General features: G+C 33.9%; 1 protein-coding gene across 1 annotated transcript in view; it reads right to left on the reverse strand.

The window, feature by feature from the left end:
• Window positions 1-2,877: 2,877 nt before the first annotated feature.
• The window catches only part of LOC124360104, a 73,800-nt gene continuing 60,081 nt past the window's right edge, over window positions 2,878-16,596 (reverse strand). The window contains exon 7 of the mRNA XM_046813462.1: window positions 2,878-3,129. Coding sequence (XP_046669418.1) covers window positions 2,878-3,129 — 252 coding nt within the window. The remainder of the gene's footprint in view (window positions 3,130-16,596) is intronic.

A 16,596-nucleotide genomic window follows, 5' to 3' on the forward strand; every position in this document is an offset into this window, starting at 1 on the left:
GTTCTCACTCTTCATCTTCTCTTGAGATACGTTTGTAAACCTCTTGGTAATAAATCTCAATCAACTTTGCTTGTTTGGTTTAGTAAGAACCTGCTATGCGGTGGACGAGATGTTAAAGCAACGTCTACAACTGTCTTCCACCGCTGTTGGAATGTTTCGGAAAACCAAAATGAACATTATTCGGGTTAAAAAATAAGTTACGAGTACTCTGCACCACATGTCACGTACATTATTCGCAGAGTTTACATAAAAAACTGAAAATCCATGACTCATTTTATTCCAGAAATGTCCTGCGGCCAGAGATGCAGACAGGCAATAACACAGAAAAGAAAGCAACACAGTACCGGTAATGATGCGTCAGAGAACATCTGGCAAGATAATACGTTTCATACTTTTGTTAATTAAGTGATGTTTCATAGCATTGTTAAAACAATAAAAGTTCCAATGACCAACGGAACATAATATTCGCTGAAATCCAATGTTGTCACTGACTTTCAAAATTGACTTTCCACTCTATTATTTTCCTTTTTATTATATGAATAAACATCTCATATTCCTAGATAGTTAGTTTATCAATATATTTTTCCTTAAATTATCGAACTAAGTGGTGCCTTTACAATTAGAAAATGATGCTGCACTAACGCTTATCCAAATCCCATAATGTGACATGCACAATTATCGAACTAAGTGGTGACTTTACAATTTGAAACTGAAGCTCCACTAACGCTCATCCAAATCCCATAATGTGACATGCACAATTATCGAACTAAGTGGTGCCTTAACAATTTGAAAATGAAGCTGCACTAAACTCTTATCCAAATCCCATAATGTGACATGCACAATTAGCGACCTAAGTGGTACCTATACAATTTGAAAGTGAAGCTTCATGCAAATTGTTCAAGTTAACAGGTATGTTCATTTTTAAAATAAGAGATACAGACATAATTTAATTTGTTCAGCCTCTCAAGTGATCGCTTGAAAATCAGAATATATTTTTAGTTACCAATATATTAAAATTCTGTTACCGTGCTTCTTCAGAGTCATAAAATACGTTATATTACTTAAATCGTCTACTAAGTTTGTTCATCCTTCATGATTCATAAAACAGTTTTAGAAACATTCTATAAAATTACAAAAAATTGCAGTCTATACATAGGATAAATACGGAACAATATGTTTTTAATGAAATGACTGGAATAATGTTTCATGTAAATTAGGTTGTTTCAATGTACTTACTATACATTTAAAATTCCTTACATTCAACCTCTTTGCAGTAGGCCTGATTTCAAGATGGCCCAAATTACCACTTTATACTTTCGGAGAACATTTATTAAAGAGCTGTCACCGAAAAATCAATCGAAATCTGACTGCACCATCTTAATGTAGGCTAGGCGTAAAATATTGTAATATTCACTTGGTAACCTGTAATTCTGTATGATTAGATGATACACAATTTGCGGTGTTGAGGAGAAGAAAGAATCCTAAAGAATATAAAAAAGAACACGATTTAAACGATTTCCAGATACAAGTACGTGTATCGCATATAATTTACTAAAATATAATTCACGTTAAAAAATTTGTACTTCTTGCCAGGTAGTAGCTTATGGAAGAAAAGTGTGCAGCCTGACCGTAATGATGATGTAGAAAATTTCATGTGACAGGGACAGAACTAAATTTACGATGTCTGACTACAGCCGTCACTAACAGACTTTAGCGCTAAAATGTGCGTGGGCTGGAGATTTGTGTATCCGGCCTACTTACTGACTGACCGACTTGCTGGAGCACAGCTGCGATCTCGTCAGCTATCTACAAGAGCTGGGTGCATCATAAAGTAAATACAAGTCGGATCAAAGAGTCAGAGTTACTTTGATGATAATGCTGTTCAGATTGTAAACTGTAGGATAAAAAACGATTTAGCGGATGAAAGTGCGGGAGTTGGCTCTTGTCTTTGTATACACAGGTATATGATGTGTACATTCCTGTAAGGAGATGTTTAACACGCCCATAGATACTGGTGATACTCCGCTCCAGGCAAGTGTAAGATAGAGACGAATGAGCTGATGAAAGTGCGGGAGTTGGCTCTTGTGTTTGTATACACAGGTATATGATGTGTACATTCCTGTCAGAGGAGATGTTAAACACGCCCATAGATACTGGTGATACTCCGCTCCAGGCAAGTGTAGGATAGAGACGATTGAGCTGATGAAAGTGCGGGAGTTGGCTCTTGTGTTTGTATACACAGGTATATGATGTGTACATTCCTGTCAGAGGAGATGTTAAACACGCCCATAGATACTGGTGATACTCCGCTCCAGGCAAGTGTAGGATAGAGACGAATGAGCTGATGAAAGTGCGGGAGTTGGCTCTTGTGTTTGTATACACAGGTATATGATGTGTACATTCCTGTCAGAGGAGATGTTAAACACGCCCATAGATACTGGTGATACTCCGCTCCAGGCAAGTGTAGGATAGAGACGATTGAGCTGATGAAAGTGCGGGAGTTGGCTCTTGTGTTTGTATACACAGGTATATGATGTGTACATTCCTGTCAGAGGAGATGTTAAACACGCCCATAGATACTGGTGATACTCCCGCTCCAGGCAAGTGTAGGATAGAGACGATTGAGCTGATGAAAGTGCGGGAGTTGGCTCTTGTGTTTGTATACACAGGTATATGATGTGTACATTCCTGTCAGAGGAGATGTTAAACACGCCCATAGATACTGGTGATACTCCCGCTCCAGGCAAGTGTAGGATAGAGACGATTGAGCTGATGAAAGTGCGGGAGTTGGCTCTTGTGTTTGTATACACAGGTATATGATGTGTACTTTCCTGTCAGGAGATGTTAAACACGCCCATTGATACTGGTCATACTCCGCTACTCCCACTCCAGGCAAGTGTAGGATAGAGACGATTGAGCTGATGAAAGTGCGGGAGTTGGCTCTTGTGTTTGTATACACAGGTATATGATGTGTACATTCCTGTCAGGAGATGTTAAACACGCCCATTGATACTGGTCATACTCCGCTACTCCCACTCCAGGCAAGTGTAGGATAGAGACGATTGAGCTGACGAAAGTGCGGGAGTTGGCTCTTGTGTTTGTATACACAGGTATATGATGTGTACATTCCTGTCAGGAGATGTTAAACACGCCCATTGATACTGGTCATACTCCGCTACTCCCCCTCCAGGCACGTGTATCCTCATCCCGGCATTTTATTGAGTCTGTTCTAATCATTAATACATGTCAAGTAATTAGATTTTACACAATACTAATATATAATTATATGTTTAAGGAACCAATTAATTTCGGTAAAAATGCTCAAGGCAAATTTAATCAGATTATAAATCAAGTACTGGTAAGTAAAGAAGTACGGCCGGCAGATATCAGACACTCAGCTGTTCTCGTAGTGGGCCCAGGAGACCCATGAAGCCGCGCACCCAATAACTTAGAGACTTTTATAGCCTCTCTGATCAACTACCCTTTGTGTTACAAAGTTTCACCCGCCTTTATGTCCGTGTTACAGGTAGGCTAATGGTGAATAACGCTTTAACTTTTCCAATCTTACAGTTTCTCTGTCATGTTATGAGTGAATTTAGGAATCTTGGATATGAAGGTTATTATAGATTGACAGAAAAAATATCCAAATAGTTGTTGAACAATATTTCTTTTGAGATGAATCGATTAAAGTGTGGTAAGTTATTAATGTGCTTTTCTTGTTAACAATATTGGCAGTGGCGAAATTACCGATAAGAAAAAGATTAACTAGCGTAATAAAACACAAGAAAATATACGAAGTGAAACTATTATAAATTTTCCCTTCTGTGACACAAAATGAAAATATGTACCTAAATTTGATTTTGTAGACTGCATTGTAAAAAAGTATAACGAGCTTTATACTTCAGAGTACGTTTGTAGAGTATAACACTGTACTGTTTAAGTAAAATTAATTGTTTATATTTTGTGGATACTATTCAGATACAACAGGATCACAAAAGTAATCAGGAATAAACAAAGATGATGAAAATTTACCTTGGTTCTACATGAGCGTGACTTTAAACAATACAAATTCCAATTAATACAAATTGCCCTAATGGATACAATTAATATTAATACAAAATTCATACTAATTAACATTCCATATTTTTTTTAATTTTTACTTGAGAAACACACAACATGAATAGTTAATGTAATAGATTACAACATATTTGTTAAAATCATTCGTATGATAGTGAGTGTGAATGAGGAAGTACATACTGTATAACGCGATATGAACGGCATACCATGAATGAGTCCAGTGATATAAACAGGTGACACTAACACAACCCGTACGACACGTAGAGAGGAGGGTGCTCAACACGCCAGCCGCAGGTCAAGGCACAACTTCTAACGCGTTGAGCGCCACGGACGCCACTGTTTCGAGAGACGCTGGATTTAGATCATTGTATCTTCCACCAACTAAATATATTTAGCCCACCCTACACTGGACTTCAGCTGCAAGACACCTGCACTCCTGCAGTCTTCTATCAGAACAGTGAAGCATATTCATATATGTACTGTTTACGTGTCTGATTTCGAGTTCAAAATAATTTGTTTGAACTCGATTGTTTCTCAATGAACTTTTCTAAAACGTTTTAGTTTATTTATGTTATTTTTATCAGATTGGTTAGGATATTTCCTAAACGTAGTAACATAACTAGAATTTAAACCAATCTTACCTATATGACGACTAATACCTGAGATTTTTAAAAACTATAAATGCTCTTGGATCTAAATAGTTTGTATTGTCATGTGAAATATTAGCTCCAAAGTAGACATCAGACACTAAATACTCGATTATTTCAGTTTCATCGAGACATCAGCTCAAGACCTGTAAAGTTTAGAAATGTCTTCTTTCTCGGTGGACAATGACTGATGCATTCATTCCCAAACGTCCTGCACTTGTATCATATTCACCAACGTCACCTATATAGAATTCCTTATACAAGGATCCTCGTACTTCTTTGTTAAAGTATTTTTGACGTGGAATGTTTGTGTTGGTGGTAGGGCTTTTTCCAAGCATTTGACATTGCCCATTGGCAAATCAAAATCAGCAATATACTCTCTGATGTAAAAAGGTGTTACAGAGTTTTTATAAAATTAAACGATTGTAAATGCCTAGAAAAATCTCAGGCATTCTAGTTCCGTTGTTGGTTATTTCTTTGAAAGTAATAGAGATTATGAGTTACTGGCACTCAGGTTCTAACCTACGTTAGAATAACATGTTGAGGCGAGGGGGTTTAGAATAATATCTTAAGCTTACTTAGCTTAAACTATTTCATGGCTGGAAATCAATGTTTCATTACGAAACGTTCTTGCAGTAGTTTTCTAGTTGTTAAGAAATGTTGTTAACAATCTGAAGAACGCATGACTCAGACAGTTACAGTATATCGTCTACTATATAAATAAGTCAGCACGAGAATATCGAAATTCAGCAGAAGGCTTTGCTTGAAGAAAGAGTTTTTGGGTTTCATAAAACGAATGGCTTGATTCGTTCTCCCAGATAAACAGTTTTTTATTAACAATAAAGCATTATCTATGAGTAAACATAATATAAAAAAAGTAAACAAATAGACTATAAATTGATGTTTACCTATATCAAAACGGATATAAAAATGATTATTTCCATTTAGTAGTAAGTTAACTAAACTCGATGGAGTTATGTTGTATATATACTTCATTGTTAAGTTTATTTATTTACGGCTTAAGAAAATTAATTTGACTAAGTGTAATTCAAGAAAGTTAAATGTTTTAAAAATATTTGTTTCATAACGAAATTACATTTTTATTAATATAGTAAATATGTTACACCCGGAAGTCATGCACGTGCTGTAAAAATTTCACATTTTAACTTTAGCCGTTTAAATTTGGGCCTGATTACAAAAGGAGTACTTTTTAACCTACCTGTAATTTCACGAGGAGTGACCATATACATTTTTTAACATCTCTGCATTCAGGGAAGTTATCTTGAGTTAGCAAAAGATTTATTTTCCCAACCCAAAATCGATTGTGCCACTTTAAAACGGTCTGTTTCTAACCACCGAGAACTCGAGATTACCGATTTGGCCGCGAGATAGCAGATCGACTAGGAAACACGCAACAATCCATTGATTGACTATCTCTGTATGTTCCGGTCCAGTCACAGAAGGTATAATAATAAATGTTGTTAAATCAGTTGGATTTGTAAATGTCTTGATTTGTAAATAAATTATAGTAAGTGTACTTTTTAATTCTGTTTTTTAACTTATCTACTTTAAATACTATTTATATAACGATCATTCAACTTAAATGCCATACATACTTACTGTAAAAACTAAGTAAATAAATACTTTATATTAGTAATATGCATACAAGTGAACAAAATGAAAATTATTACACTCAGAGGCAGATTGTATTACAGTATTACATGTATTACAGAGGCAGATTTAGGGTTATCAAATCCTCTCGTAGAATTCAACCTCATACCATACAAGAAAAATAAATTTAGGACTAAATAACTTAGGTGTACAACAACTAAATACAAAGTAAAATTATGTCTTGAAGAAATTTTGTAATAAAGGAAGATTCAGTATAAACAGGTTGATAAATACTATTTAAAATACAGGTATAACTTTTACAGGGAGTTAAGAGTAATAAAAAAATTTAAGTAATATAACAAATTTTATTTTTATGTAATTAGATCTTGCATTAGTGGATAAGAAAGAAAACGAATAGCATGAATAAAGTTATTATTAATAGCTGTACCGATGTAAAAGGTTATAGTAGCATGAGTGATTGAATTTTGATATTGAAATTTTGCCTTTAGAGTGTGATGTAAGATTTATTTATAACTCTGTCTCAAATATTTTTACAAGTTGAATGGACCCAATGCTAGACTTCTCCCCACTAGAACCTATTAAGCAAAAATAGTAACGTTTGGTTATAGTGATTATTATACCTTACACACACATTGTATTATATATATATATATATATATATATATATATATATATATATATATATATATATATATTATTAATCATTATATTATTAGCACACTCACCCGGCAAGTGAGAGATCCGGGTTCGAGTCCCGGCGGAACAAGTGCTTTTTATAATTCAATATTTATTGAAAAATGTAATTAGGCTAATGCCATTTATACTAATTTAATAAAAGTATGTACGAGATTAATATATATATATATTATTATTATTATTATTATTATACCATGCAAGTAATGAGTACGCTGGACTACATATCGCGTAACAAGCTTCCCTAAGTTTAGTGGCCATGGGACAGCTTTCTGGTATAGTTGACTCCATTGTCCGAAAAGAGTGTTCTAACTACTATCAAAAAGTTTCCAGGAGGACTGCTGTCCCCGTTTACTGTCCACTATATGGAGGCTGTACCCGTATCCCGGCCAGGCGAGGGTCATCACATGGACAGGCATCATCATCGATCTCGATCTTGCCTATGTAGAAGTTAAGTTACATGATAAACTTTAAATCTTTAGCTGTAAGTTCTCGATATGTCTTTCAAGTGATTGTATTTGCTAACTTTCAACCAAATGCTTGAAGGCATGCATCTTCATCCATTTCGATCTTGCTTATGTAAAATAAGTTTCAAGAATATTTAATACCTAAAGGTCAATCGAATTTAGACGTAGTCTGTAGACAGATATAGGCATAAAACGTTTTCAAGCCCTCTATGTGATATTTCAGTAACTATTAGTCAATTGTTTGATCTTTCGGCCACATTAATACAGGAAGTTAATCAGCGTGAGGTGAATACAGAACAGAACGTGTACCATTAGACTTCAAATGAATTAATATTGTAAGAGTGATTGTTATTAAACCCTTGAATACTTTTAAAATGAAGGAAATTAGTTAATCTTGAAGAAACTCTGAATGACTTAAAAGTTAATGGCCCATCATACACAACATTTGTTTTAACTTGTACTTTGAGTATAAGTTTTTTTAAACAGTATCATTTTACAATTCAAGAAGTTCAAAGTGATTAGTGAAACATGGAACTTGCATCACCATTCACCAATATCTGACAAGAGAGAAACCGTACAAATCACAGTAATGTGTTCAGTGACCATGAGCAGTTTAAAGTTTCCCCCTGGCGACAAAGTTTTGTTACAGCCAATAACTTGTAAACTTCTCAACCAGCTGACTTTATTGTCTCTGAAATGTTATCTTCCATTTTGAGGCTACGGGGCTTTCACAACTGTTATGAAATACTATATACAATCAATCAACCTACCGCGTATTTGGGCCTTTAATTAAATACGAGTATTTCACCCAGCGCGCTTAGCAAATCCTATTATAACTAAACTGGTTAGCGTTTCTACTCGTTTTTACACAGTCACAACCAAATGCGTTTTATACACTATTCCGTTTGGAATGAATGTTGACTGAATGCGTTAAAAATATGTGTACTTATTCAAAATCAAGAATATGTGACATTTACCCTAGAGTAGGAGTAAAGCTGCGGTTCTCTAACTGAGAGGTCATAGGTTCGATTATCAGGGAGATCAACAAACATTTATCAAATGGGTCTAAGCGATTTCCCTGAAAACGTTTAGTATGACTAATTTAAAATTCCACTGGTGTAGAGAGAATCCCTCCCCTTAAAGTGGGGTTATAAGAAAGGCATGGATTTTTCGTTATATTTCTAATAGATTCGTAATTCTGTAAAGTCGCTGTCACGTCTGGATGTTGATACGAGACAAAATAGATAGGCCTGAAGAATTTAAAAGGGGGCCACAGTAAAATTATTGAAAAAAATCAATATTTATATTTATCATAAAGATATTTATTGGAGCTAATGTTTATAATTCTATTGTAAACAAAATGCTATTATTCTTTATTACTTGTATAGCTAAAAATCCTCAGTACATTCTGAACTGTTTTGCTTTTGCTAAATTTTAGTTTAGTTACTGTCCTTCAAATAGACATTGCCTTAGAGGTAACTGTTTTCTCTCAAAACCAAACTATTTTATGTTCTAGAATTATACTACTGTACAGTTTTTTCTATTTAAAGATCAGTCTGGAAATAAGCCTAAGACAAAATGTAATAAGCAAGATTTGTAACGTTGAGGAAAAAATAAATTTATAAAAATGTTTATATTTTTGAACAAAACAAATCATCACGCCAGTGCTGTATTACAGTCAGAAATCTAAAATATAGTTTTGGCAAAGGTTCTCTCAGTTTCACGGCCAGCTATAATTTATTGGGTCGCAACTTTGTTGTTTAAGACACGAGTCATTCGGGCACAACGTCGCTCGGTCTATTGTCTATTGTCCTAGAAACAAGGCAAAGTTGATGATATTATATCTAAGAAAAGTTTTAAACCACTCTAATTTAAGGTTTCAACGATTTTATAATCAATTGAGTTATTTAACGACCGATTCAAGACTTATAAAAAAAATCAATTTATATTAATTTATTAATTTAAGATCTGAGGTTCGTGGACGTTTTAAATATTAAAACTTTCACGCCTTAGATTTAATAAAGGTCTAAAAAATTGCATTAAGACTTTAAAAAGGTATTTCGTTTATTAATAGCCATGAATTTAATACACACAACAGTTTATGAATGGATCTTTTTGAACTTTTCACGAATAAGTCAATTTATGCAATTCCCTATCATGTCATTATAATTATTCATAGTTATAATTATTCAAGGTCTTAGTATATTGAAGATAGTTTTTTTCAGTGAGCCAAGTCACTAAAGTTATCAGGTTAATTATGTTTTCCAATTCTAAAAACGTATGTTAGTGTTACTTTATATTATATTATAGTTTTAATTTGAATCTTACTAAACATATATGTTGGTCCTTTATTTTGCAGAGTAGAAAAGTATTATACAATTGTATGCAATTAGCTTATGTTTTTTCGGAAAAAACATATAGCATAGATTGTTGTTGATTAGAACCAACAATTAATTCTTTAAGAAAATGTTTGATACTAAAAGCTCTTTTAAAATGAATCTTTAGCCAACCCAAAATAATTGTGCTTATTTCAATTACCGGACCGGAACGAAGATTCTTCAGGACAACAAGCATTGAGAGAACCAGCTACTTGCATCCAGAAGGACTTTATAACCAAATCACTATTAATATAAATAACATTGTAATATTTTAATAAATCCTTTCTAAATTACATACCCGTACTCTCTTTTTGAAAGTTAGTAAGAAAATACCAGGAAGAAGACAACTACGAAGATAAAAATCTGATCTGTAGCTAGAAGACGAAGTTCTGTTACAGCTAATAACTTTTAAACTTTCTTTATTGTTGTTGCACGGTATTGTGATCACCACCCTGTCATACTTTGAGCGGCATCGCTCTCCAGCTTTGCAACAAAAAAACGCGATAAAGATATTGTACGTAGATATTAGTAGTAAATTGTCTAAATATTGATAGCTCAAAATCATACACAAGTATCGCCCGTATTAAATGTCCTGCATAAAGTGACAATATTACTTACTGAGCATTGAGTAATTGTGACCAATTTTTACACTACCAAATTTGAGCTCCTGAATAAGGTAGCTGAAAAAAACTGGATAATCGCCAAAACTACGCCAGGAATAGCTCCTCTTTAATGTTACATTATCCAGAGACGTGCGAATCGGTTCACAAACCAACAATAAAGAGGTTAAATGACTACAATCCTACTTGAATGACTGTGAAGTTATCTTAAAGAAAGTTATTTATCATAGAAAGGTAGATGGCAGGATAATAATTTTATAAAATTCACTTCAGATATTCTCAAATATAAAAATGGGTGATCCGTTCCATTATAAAACATCGGCAATTTATTAGTTCGGAAAATGACAGCAAGATATCGCTAATAATTAATTAGCTAGGAACGTGAGAGCAAGATATCGTTAATAATTGATTAGGAATTTCATAATAGAAGGTCTATAATATAGTTTATACTCTGGATCACTTTGTTTAAAAAGAATCTCAATTTCTGAAACCTCACCAAAACACAACCATGGTGAGATATTTATTAAAGCCTAGAACAACGCATCTTTATTGTTAAACAGTAACGAACCATTCTTGAAAAAAAAAGAAAGTTTTAAGCCAGGAGCCCATCCTTGGCGTAGTGCTCATTGATCAAGTAGTAAAAGAATTTTTGTGGGTTGGTTGTGCCTGCCTGTAATTCCAAAAGAGGACACTTGCCTATATACGAGAAGACATTTGTCCTTTTTTGACCTTTCAACTTACAACTTCAAAAGCTTTTTTATAGCTTTTGAAACTACCTTTATCTACGCCCATCTCAAATATGTATATTGCAAGGAACTAAATAGTTCGGATTTAAAAAATAACTACTACATAGAATTCAATGAAAATGTTATGGATTTATCAGACCGAAGTTAATGAATTTACACAACATTGAGTGAAGGGCCATTCTAATCGTTTTCCCATCGCAATACTGAAGCAAGAAAAAGGTTCCGTGTTACATACGAGTGTTACTTTGCCACTGAAGAGATAAGTCTGCAAACCATCTCAAGAGTCCAGGGAAAGGCGCAGTAATAGAGTTTTATTGCCCACGTAAAAGTACAACCGTTAAACCAGGTTTATGGAGGCAAAGAGTTACACAGCTACTCTATATTTACACCTTTCACACAAACACCTACCTGACACACCGAGTGTTTAAGTGAGATCGTACAATTTATCTCCCATTGAAGTCAGAACGGCGATCAACTTCCGCAGGATTTCACACGGATGTCTCCAGTTACTTGTTATAAACTCGGTAACAAGCGTGTCAACTCATTTATACAAGCCGTATTTATTGTGAGCTACGTCCTACGTGACGATTTCCTGGCAGAAAGTTGTATCTCAGTTCCTCCAGTTACTTGTTATAAACTCGGTAACAAGCGTGTCAACTCATTTATACAAGCCGTATTTGTTGTGAGCTACGTCCAACGTGACGATTTCCTGGCAGGAAGTTGTATCTCAGTTCCTCCAGTTACTTGTTATAAACTCGGTAACAAGCGTGTCAACTCATTTATACAAGCCGTGTTTGTTGTGAGCTACGTCCTACGTGACGATTTCCTGGCAGGAAGTTGTATCACAGTTCAAGCGTATTCTAATCCCCCTAATAATGAGAGTTAAACCCTTCTAACTCTACACAAAACTCGTTCCGATCTTCCATTATTCAGGAATATTGTAATATTTCAGAGTTATGAAGATAATCAGTCAACGCCACAACAGACAGTTCGGGGCGCAGCCGCGGAACGGGACAAGAGATTATTAAAACCATTAACAAATTGTGAGTTTAATAACTTGTGCAGCTGCCGCTTCCTGGAGGATTGAGTGAAACGACAGCCCTCGGCCGATCTGTCTTCATCCATATCGTGACCGTGTCGGCCAGCCCGGGATTGGTAATTGGACGCACCCCTCGCACTGATCCCTCCCCCCCCCCTAAGTCAAATCGTGCGGAGCACTGCCAGCATGATGTATCATTGTTGACCCGTCAATTGCCAAACTAGCGAAATTTTAATTGATTCTGTCTTTGAAGCCCAACAGGATAACAACGGAAGATAGCACGTAGTCATAATCGGAGATATTGTATTGGCAGATCACTCAGTTATTTAAAAAGTTCAATAAGGCGTCCTAATTCACGAAATAATCACATGTTTATTCTGAAAACCTTGGACACGCGATTAGATTGTTTCTTACATTTTGTTCGCCACGAAAATGTTTAGTGTTTTAAAACTGGATTTATCAACAGTAGGGTTGTGAATTGTTTAAACTTTGAACATGTAATACCTCAAAAATGTTGTATTTGGTTAGTGTAGAAAAAATATTCTTTGGTTAATGTTTTTATGTGCCCCAATGTGCTGGCTAAATGTCAGTTTTTTATTAAATTGGCATAAAACCTTAAGTGTCATAAAATCAAATAAGTACTGTATCTGTAAGTCCTAAACAAATCAACTGAAGTATTTTAAGTTATAACTTAAATTCATTTGTTATTATAGTATGAGACTATACTATTTTTTTAATGGTTATTTCACAAAATACACGTATTTAATTTGGTTATTAGTACACCACTTTTTTCTTCTTTGCTAACTATATCTTAATATTGTATGATGTACTAGTAATGGTAAGTAATTTAAATTTCTTCCTTATCCTACATTCTTAAGAAAAACCTTTACTGCTACAGCAAAGTTATACTAAATAAGGCTAGAACGAAACACGAAATGAAAACAAAAACTACAACTTAAAGTTAGCCGTAAAGAAACAGAACTTCGAGATGAAAGAAATATTTATGGAATATTTTTATTTATTAATAATTTACTATGCCATTAAAGCGAAAAACTGCTTAAATTAAATAAATTAATAAAAATTACAACTTATCCTATAAAATAATTCTTACAATTTGGTATTTCAATAGTCCTGGGTCATCTCAAAACATAAAGGCAAATTTTATACCTGAACGAATGAAAAGGCAGCATTTTTACGAATGATGGCAAATGTCCGGAAAAATCCTGTTTCCTTCACAATCCTTCCATCGTCAAAAATAACCTTCAAACAAAGAGCATTTTACAGCTATTAAATGTGTTTTCACACCATCCTCCTGTACATGATAGGCATATACATAGGTATGATACATTTAGGCTACACTAAATTCATAATGATTCTTGTCACTCCATAGAACTTGGCTGAGCGCTAGCAAAATATTTGTACAAACAAAAACAATAAATAATAACTGAGGAAATCATATTAGAATTTATGACATCTATGCATATGGCCTAACCATCCTACACTAATAACATATTTTTGGGGACTTGTATTATTCAAAAATTACTATGAAATCAAACTTAATTAACAAGAATGAAAATATTTCGTGATAATTTAGTCTCATTTTCATATTTTGCCCGTCCTCATAGGCTATAGGCCGAAGGTACCAATAAAAAGTGTTGCCGTCACAGACAAGATTTCAACCAGCACTACCTCTAGCCCAGTTCAAAATATGTCCGGAGGGATCTCGAGAAGTTTTCATATGTAAACATTACATTTTGCATAATAAAGAATTAATTCTACGAAGGTGCATGTAATACCATGAGATTTGGCTGAGCGTCATTGAAATCATCCCTCAGCATGCTGACAAACTTCTCTGTTGTCTGCCGTGGGATTTAAACATATCTACCCTCTACGATTTTTCTGTCTATTTGCCCGCATGAATTTCAAGAGATAGATTTTAAATTTTGTATGCGATCTCCGCGAAGCCTGTTAAGCACCACGTGGTGTGGCATAATCCTAACTTGTAATTAAAATCGTAACACATGACCGAAGGATGGCGTAGAGGTAAAAAAAAAAATAAATAAAAATATTTGAGGAAGCCCAATAAGTAAATTCCAAGAATAAATATAAAACGGGTTAAAAATTATAATGAACTAATATAGAACGTAACTTATACTCGTATGTTTAATATAATACATGCGTTGTACTTTAACTGAAGTTAATATTTATTTAGAATTTTGTAGACTGAAGATGTATTACAATATACAGTTTAATGAACACACTTTTGATGTATGGACTTGTTAATCTAAATGTTTGACTATACATTTTTCACCTTTAAAGTATGGAAGCTCATTGGAGATACAATGGAGAGTTTTTTTTGTGTAAAATGTACAAACTTACACATTCAAACTTAAAACTACCACTGCCAATTATAAACTCCTCTATGACTTGCTTTGCTTCAAGTGTTACCACAGCTGAAGTGTTTAACTACTGCGGAATAGCAACAACAACACACGTCATAAAGCAAGACATACTGCAAGTTTATGGTTATAGTCTTGCAGAATAGCTCGTTTCCACTTCAGTTTGCGAGGTTTCTTAAGCGGCACCCAAGTATAATGGCATAACTCAACTTACGTGACCTACTTCGCTATTTCCTTGTTGGCTCTGTCTTAAGACTGTTATGAAACTTTATATTGCATGTTATGTATTTTGCATTTATTATTTTAATGTATGGAAAGTTCTAATCTTGGCTTGTTGGCGCTAACGCTCAGCCAATAGATGTAGTGTAAACATTCAGAAATCATTGCTGGTTAATGTGGTGCAATAGCGTTTAGTTTAGGTACAATTAAAAATTTCATAAGCACAGCTTTTTTAAACATCTTTCCGGAATACAGGAAGAATATAACATTTGTTATTACTCTACAAGGAATTATTGGTAATTAAAGTAGTAATTCTGAGTAGTTTATAAAAAGGTTCAATTTAAAACGACTGATAAGAATACAGGGTGTCATATGATAAATATTACGAGATATTTATTTTAAATTACTATTGGCTACCAAAAGGAGCATATTTAAAGAGTCGTACTCTAACTGTGAGTAAATTTAATTTTGAATTTACTTAAGTAACGGGACCTTTACTAGTGAAATTGAGATTTCTAACCTTATAACTTTGTTTTCTTATTTTCAGAAACTACAAGAAATTTACAAGAAGAATAAGTACAATTATCTTGGATTTAATTATATATGTCATTTTGCATTTTGAGTTTAGTTTTTAAGTTTAAATTAATGCTATTTGAGAAAATGGAATAATATTTAAAGCATTAGATTAAAAAAAAACCCATAAACTCTTGAATGTGTCAATTATTTAGTTCCTTTACTTTTAGTCTATTAATAACCAAAAATCGATTTATTTCTTGCTTAGTGCTTCAGAGAATCATAAAATTTAAATGAGCAAAATATTAAACAGTCAAACAAGAATAATATATTAGAGATATAGCCTATTTCTTATTTATTTCTATAAATATCCATAATATAAACGATGTAAGTTGTTCTTTTTTTATAATCTGTACTACTTTTCTATCGGTAACTTTTAAAATAATATTAATTTGTTATAGGGTGAGTGCACCAGTGAATGACCACCCCCCAGTGAATGACCGTTTTTCATAAAAAAAATAATATTAAGAAAACAGAGCATCCTGACCAATCACAACTAATATTAAAAAACATCTGTGGTCATTCTCTAGACTGCATCCAGTTCCATAACATTTTGGAGGGAAAGCAGTGGTTGATTTATTTGATAGTTAGTAGCAGTGTCTTCGACTTCCACTAATCACTACACCAGCAATAAGAATCCCGTATGTCAGGTAAGTGTTGACATCATTTATTGTAGACAACTAAGAAGTTTTGTTATGTTTGTAGCTATTTATATTGTTATTCAAAGCCTATACTTTTGTCTGAAAGTGATTTCACCAAGATAACCTCAAACCTTTTACGTGAAAACAGGTGGTCATATTACTAAATCGGATCCCTAGGAATAACCAATGAATGACCATTTCGGTCATTCACTGGATTCAAGTTATTATTTTTTTTTTCTGAAGTGAGCTGTTTATTATAGAATGTTCAATAGCAGCAGACTTTTACCAATCAGCTGGAATATGCCTTAGTCATCTTCTTCCAGTAAATGACCGGGGGTTAAAGTTGGTGGTCATTTAAGGGATCAGAATCGGTCATTTACTGGCAACAGTAAAATAAAATAATTCAGTTGATTATATCTTAACTCCAATTTTAATTTAGCTTTTCTTTTCAGAGTCATGGCTGAA

Source organism: Homalodisca vitripennis, chromosome 1 (assembly GCF_021130785.1).
Source record: "Homalodisca vitripennis isolate AUS2020 chromosome 1, UT_GWSS_2.1, whole genome shotgun sequence".
Classification (NCBI taxonomy): domain Eukaryota; kingdom Metazoa; phylum Arthropoda; class Insecta; order Hemiptera; family Cicadellidae; genus Homalodisca; species Homalodisca vitripennis.